This window comes from Amblyomma americanum, chromosome 1, assembly GCF_052857255.1.
Source record: "Amblyomma americanum isolate KBUSLIRL-KWMA chromosome 1, ASM5285725v1, whole genome shotgun sequence".
Classification (NCBI taxonomy): domain Eukaryota; kingdom Metazoa; phylum Arthropoda; class Arachnida; order Ixodida; family Ixodidae; genus Amblyomma; species Amblyomma americanum.
In genome coordinates, this window is record NC_135497.1 from 64,836,962 (window position 1) to 64,843,866 (window position 6,905).

General features: G+C 43.2%; 1 protein-coding gene across 1 annotated transcript in view; it reads left to right on the forward strand.

Annotated features, from left to right (window-relative positions):
* The window catches only part of LOC144112908 (RRP12-like protein), a gene marked incomplete at its 5' end in the record, with an annotated part of 28,840 nt that extends 26,002 nt beyond the window's left edge, over positions 1-2,838 (forward strand). The window contains 4 exon segments of the mRNA XM_077645725.1: positions 789-852; positions 936-970; positions 2,384-2,463; positions 2,666-2,838. Of these exon segments, the coding sequence (XP_077501851.1) occupies positions 789-852; positions 936-970; positions 2,384-2,463; positions 2,666-2,777 (291 nt within the window).
* Between the last annotated feature and the right edge of the window lie 4,067 nt (positions 2,839-6,905).

Below are 6,905 nucleotides of genomic sequence, written 5' to 3' on the forward strand. Positions count from 1 at the left end.
CACACAGCAAGCCGAACACTGCCACTGCAGACAATCCTAACATGTTGTTCGTCTATATACACTCTCCACTGGTCGACCTCCATGTGGCACCAGTTTTCCCGACATTTGTTGTACAGCGTTCTGGGTGGTGTCATACGATATCAGAGTGCCGCATAGCATATAGCTTACATGTGCTGGTCAAGTTGACGGCTAGCTTGTGACAGGGATTCGAACCAACATGTATACCTTACCAGACTTCCTATCAAAATTGTGATGTACAGTGTTTTGGGTGGTGTTATACACTCACATTTTGTCCCTGGATTTCATTGCGGCCGGTTGTGTGGATGTGCATGCAGTGAACAGTGAACCGTCAGCGCTTCCGCATAAATATAAATCATTGCTGCCGGACAAGCAGCAACAAAGCCACGAAATGTCGAACTATCTGATTTTGCTAACAAAAAATTTTTGATACAGTATCAGTTGTCCTCAGTGTCCCTTTCAAAGCTGTCAGTATAAGGCAAAATCATACAGGCAATATAATTCATATGGCGTTGCCAGTCTTGCTACCTCTTGTGCACCTATAGACTTTTGTTGTAAATTGCGTTCGTGTGGTGGTAATCTGAAATTTAACGCATCATGTACTGTGCTTTTCCTGTTTCGAAAGTCATTAGTGCTCGTACACTGCTTATATTGTTTGTCTTAATGACTATGGGAAGAATGAGCATGCCTGTTAACGTCTTTGAGAATTGAACCGAATTATTTTGCTGTACCAGGCATGAATAATCCTAGTTAACTTGCATTCATTCTAGACCAAGAAGCGGAAAATGCCACAGGATGCGGATGATGGTGTCGAGACATGGGGAACAGGAAGTGGTATGTTTATTCAATTTTTGCCGGTGCGCTGTGCAAGCAGACCAATACCTACTATATATAACATCTTGTTCATTGCTTTGTAGGTGCTGGACCCTCCAAGAAGAGGAGAACTGAGAAAGTAAGGAGCATGTATAAAGCATGCACATGTGGTCCCCCACCTCTTATGTAGGGTTGTGCGAATATTTGAATTCAGTATTTGAAGCGAATGCGATATTCGAAAGCTTGGCATATTTTCGAAGTTGGAGAATTCAGGAATATAAGCTGTTAGAAGAAGCAGTCGATGGTTTTATGCACGCCCTGACACTTCCATGCGATCGCACAGTTCTCGATGTCTGCATGTGTCGTGAATACAGCACGGTGGCTGCGTCTACACTGTCGTAGATGGCTCCACGGTTCACCTCATAACCAAGGAGTGTGCATGACGGAACAACGCCCAGACGCAAAAGCGAACATGCTGTGGTGGGAACTGCGCTGCACCGCCGCACGGATGGCCTGAAAGATGAAAATGAAAAAGATACAAATGCGGAACTAGTGCTACCAACATTACAGAGGCAAGCACTCCGTCAGCGGTAGCTTCCATATTTGTGGTGTCCAAAGACACCAACATAAGCCAGCGATACCTTATTGTTTACATCCTGCGACAGTTGAAATTAGAGTGAAATGCCAGTTAGTATTTTAGGTACTGCGATAAGAAAGAAGGCACCGCAAAGCGTTTTGATGCAGGTGCACAGTCTTCGCTTTGAAGAGCACAGCCATTTTCCTGTGCTCACAATCTTTGCATAAGGGTGTGCCTTCCCCGTGCTTCTCCGCTCTCCCTTTTCACATATTAGGATGAAAGTACTCCTTAAACCTCCTCTCTAAAAGGGAAAGGTGCACCCTGTACTTCTCGGCGCGGGGGAAGAGGGCATGCTCTTATCGCGCCCAATGTTGGTCCATGCTGACGATGTGCCTCTTGTCCGGGCACTGAAGCACGTGACCTTGCAAGGTTTGTCCTTAGTTGGTCTACACAAGGACCCACCCCAGAAGTCCCGAGTACCACATCCTCTGTTAGATATACGACAGCATGCTGTGTGCCGCATTCCACTTCCGGTGCGTGTGCAATGCTTTCGTCGACATGCAGAATGGATGACTTAGGCCATAGCTTTCTTTGGCAGGTCTGGAGTCGGAAACAACTTGATTAAACATATAACAGATCGCATGGTAAGGAATTGGGACTGTGATGCTTAGTGCACTCTGACTTGCTGCTGATTGAACATTGCTGAATGCTGCTTTGAAAGCATTTTCTTGTTTTTATTTGTTTCTTTAGTGAATTCTGCGAACCCATTGTTTCGGCATATGCTATTCAGATATAATTATTATATTTGCTTTGCAAAGTATTCGCTTCGAACTGAAAATTTACTATTCACACATGCCTACAAAAAGGGGAACGAGTAGTCTGTAGTGCTCATGTGGATGCTAATTGTAATCATTCATTTGTACTAGATTGCAATAAATACGCACTTACAGTTCACTTGCTGCTTTTATTCTGCAGGCATCCGATGGTGATGCCAGGAAGGGCAAATTGGAGCCTTACACTTACGTGCCATTGAGCAGGACATCACTCAACAAACGGTAGGTTACGAACAAGGTGTCATTCTTCTTGCATTGTTGCCAGTAAAATGTGTATTAAAATTAGGCCCTTGCAGTTCTGAAGTACCCTGGCTGTGTGCCTGAAGAGATGTGACGCAGTCAGCATTACATTTTGCTCTCTAAAACTCTGGCTCATATGTGTTACTAAAGTCCTTTTTTGTTTGCATTTTGGATTGGGTTCCAGGTTCAAAAGGAAGCCTGCCGAATTCAAGAGACTGCTTGTAGCAGTGCAGAAAGGAGCCCAGAAAGGACAGAAAAAGAGGGCAGCTAATTTAAAAAAAAGGTCTAGTCAATAAAATGCTTGTCTGCTTAACTTATGAAAAAGTTTTAATAAAATGTTTAACTTGTGGGCATCTACATTTTTCATGGTTGTAACAGTGTTTTTTAGTGTGCTTATGCTTCAGTGGTATCATGCACAATTTCAGTTTTGGAACAGCCAGTAAACAACATTCCTGTACTTTCGAATGTCTTCCTAACCTTTGTGCAGGTCTACTGTGGCATGGCACATACAGCTGACCACAACACCTAACTGGTAGCATGAATTGAAGGCATTTTATTTAGCTGTACACAAGTCTGCACCAAGTGGGCAAAGAGCTTGTGACTGCCCATAATAAATATGTACTCCACACGTTGCAGCAGGAGAAGAGCTGCACACTTCGCTTGCTTGCCATTTTGGAAAAAGTTTCAACTCTGGTCTGGAGCTTTTCTCTTACACCAGTCCTCCATGGCGGCTTGCTCAAATTCAGTGTGTTGTTGCTGTCACACTGCAAGTCTGGTCTGTTCACGATTTTTACTGTACAAACTGTAACAATAGAAGCCCCCAATTTTAGTACACTGCAGTGCAACATGTGCTTTTAGCCTGCCTGCATTGCTGGAAGGGTATACTAAAGAAGCAGTACAGGTTTAGGTTTAGTGTGTTGCCAGCAAGCAAAAACAAGGAACATTGCCACTATAACCTGACAGTGCTGATAACCACACCCACACTTAATTTATGAGCTAGCAGCATTCAGCTGCGCAGGGCCTGCACCCTCTCCTGCATCTGTCACATCCTCATCTTCTGGTAGAGCAGATGATGGCCCAGCTTCTTGGACATCCTCCGATGGCAATGATTCTGTGACAGCAGATGGGTCTTTGCCAAGCTGGCCTGGAACAAAAAAAAAGTGCTGCCAAGTCTGTCCTCTCTCTACAGACTAGCTTAGCAGCTTCCCAGCAGGTCCATGGTTGCTGGCTCTTGTGGCATACATTCACATTAGCAGCAATCCAAACAGCATGTAGGAATTTCCAAACAGGAAGGATTGGTAAGAACTCGCACCGTATCCTGACCACAAAACCACCACAGAATTTTCTTAAAAGCATAACAAGGTACCGGGACACTGAGGGATTCAACGTATGGATTCAGCAGTCCGAGGCTACGCAAACTATCAGCCCTCACCACATCGATTCAGACTTCTGTAGATTACTATAGAGGGTATGATCTACCCAGCACCCCACAGAAAACTAGATTGAAGAAGGCACCTGTCTGCATGAGCAACAGAGAGGCACCTTTGTAAGCTTGCTACATCAGATGCATCCCACAGCTTCTAGGGATATATGACCATGGTGTGGGTGAACACCAACCTTGTACCAAAGAACATGGGAGTGTACATCACACAGTATACAACCTCTCCTAACCAATCCAAACAGACTTGTTCAGCTCTGACCTTGAGGGCCAGATGCTGCTGGTCAAAAGGGCCAACAGAGCCCTGAAATAGGGGCCCCAACCATCGATAAGCCTCACATGAGGCCACTAATTCATTGGTTTATTCACTCACTCAGAAGCACTTAAATGGTTGTGACTAGACCGAATGGTAGACTATGCGATGAGACAACTCCACCATTTTGCAAGCTAGCCAGCACTGACAACACAAAAGTCCGTGCTTCGAGCTTGTCTGCCTGCATCTTATGGTTGTCTACTTTGGGTGACTACATGCTTGATTTGGTCAGAATTAATCAAATCTGCAGCGATGAATCAAGAAGGTGCATTTCGCGTAGAAGGTACGAGATAGCGAATCCTAAACTATGCATTGCTCAGGGTAGGTTTGACGTTATGTCAGTTTGTAGCCAGGAGTACGCCGAGTGCGGCCTGCCAGCTGCTCGCAAAACAAAAAAATCAAGCAATCTGCTCAAAAATAACCGGAAGGATAATCATATGCCTGGGTAATCTTATCTTGCAAATGAAAATGTGGTGGTCTCGGTATTTTCAGATTTTTGTTCTGTATCCCTTTAACACATTCAGCGAAGGGAGGGACGCGGTGTATGATCTGCCCAGCACCCCACTGAAGAAGGCGCCTATCTGCATGGGGTGCAGAGAGGCACCTTCGTAGACTTGCTACACAAAATGCACCCCACAGCTTTTAGGGATATATATAGCATATGTGGCCTATTATAGTAGGCTACAACTTCAGTTGATAACACTGGCCACATTCCACAGCATTCCGTATTCGCTGACGAATTGCATTAGTGAACAAAATCTGCTTGTAATGACACCATCAAACGAGCCAGAGAAATCAAAATTCTTGAGCTTGTAATTTCATCTCGCGATCAGCTTCTTACTCGGGCAACAAGGAAAGCTTTAACAGTCCACTATATTTCACGGAGGAATTCTGTATGACAATCCCGAATGTGGGCGGAACTTCAATCCATGTAGCCCACAGTTGTTTTGGCATATAAATTAGTCCTCTCCAACTTCGTGCATAATTTGGAGAAGGGCTGGAATCACTCAATCGGTTACAGTGGCAGTGCATTAGGACAATGGTGGCGAGCATGCCTCGATGTTGAGGGCAACAGATAGGGCAGGGGGTCTTTTATTCCAAAGCAAGAAACCAAATTTAAGAAAAGAAACGTAAATTCTTGCTTTATTTTTCGAGAGGGAATGCAATTAGCCTGCATTATTTCAGAGGGTCAGTCATACAGTAAATAGACCAAAAGGCTTTTTGCTGTGCCTTTTGAAGATGGGTGATATTTTAGGAAATGGGCCCTAAACGCCTGCATATACAAGTTTTGGTCTAATTAGTGAATTGTAAGCATGTATTTTTATATTTAAAGAAGTATAGATGCTCAAATTTGCTGGCGTGTTTTCCTCGCTACAATGATGCGGAAGACGCTGCTATGCATGAATCGCCATGTGGTATCTGCCTGTGACCGCTAAATAATTTGTAACGTATTTTTCTGTCATGCTGTTTTGGTTTCGGTTTCAACAGCTGAGCAATGGCAACGTCAAAAAGTGGTTTTATGTATGTTATGTGAGGCATGGAAAAACATCGATATAATTGCTGCTTCATCGTTCTAATTCTACAGTGCTGAAACCAGCCTTCAAGAGCCGGATTGATAATGAATGCGGAAGCCGCGATTATATTGCAGTTTTTTCATGCCTCATGTGACATATCACACTTAGACATCACAGTTCTTATTTGGCTGTCGAAGCCGAAACTGAAACAGCATGAGAAGGAAATTCGATTATAAATTATTTAGCGGTCGCAGGAGAATACCAGGTGGTAATCCATATATAACAATGCCTTACGCATCATTACAAACAAGAAAAAACGTGCCCAAAGTAGGTGTCTATACTCCTTTAAGCTTACGTCTTAAAGAATAGTTTACGGAATGTGAAAGAGCAGATGTTATTTTTATGTAAATTCCGTGATAAAGTACTGTTATGAGTGGTACCTAGCCTGTACAAAAGGAGAGAGGAGCTTTTTGGTGAGAGAAGTGAAGAAAGACAAACTTATCAGTGTTATGCTTCATTCCTCACATTTCGCATCACTAAAAAATGTTGCCAAGAGAGGAGTTAACATGGTCTTGATGGTTACTTGAAGCGATTTCTTGAAAAAGGACGCAATCATCTGCAAACAACCCAATTACAGTGATATTTGTTGATATAATGAAGGTATGTACATGAAGAGAGAGCCAGAGAGGTGAACAACAAAGGGGCGAGTGGACTGGTGCCAGCACACGCCCTTCATCGCTGCTGTTGTCCACGCCTACAGCCATGACTATGCACAATAAAAACAATTGACCTAGCATGAGCTGACCGGAAGACAGTGATTGTAGCTGTTAATTACTACAAACTGATAGCAATTGATTAAATAGTTTTTATCCGTGTGATCAAACTTTCTGGAAAGTCAATATGTCTAGTATGTTACTTGGAGCTTTATCAAAAGCTTTGCTGAAATGTAGAAATATTCAGGCATGTGCGTATAGCGGTTTTTTGGTTCGTAGCGAATAGTAATTTTCTTCGAATAATTTCTGTGTGAATATTTTGTATACTTCTGATTCTGACACACAAAAAGGGTTGAATGGCACAATAGGCATTTTCAAAATCATATTTTTCAAACACACACGGCCATTACATGAAAAAAAAAATGCATTGAAGCTGTTTCGATTTT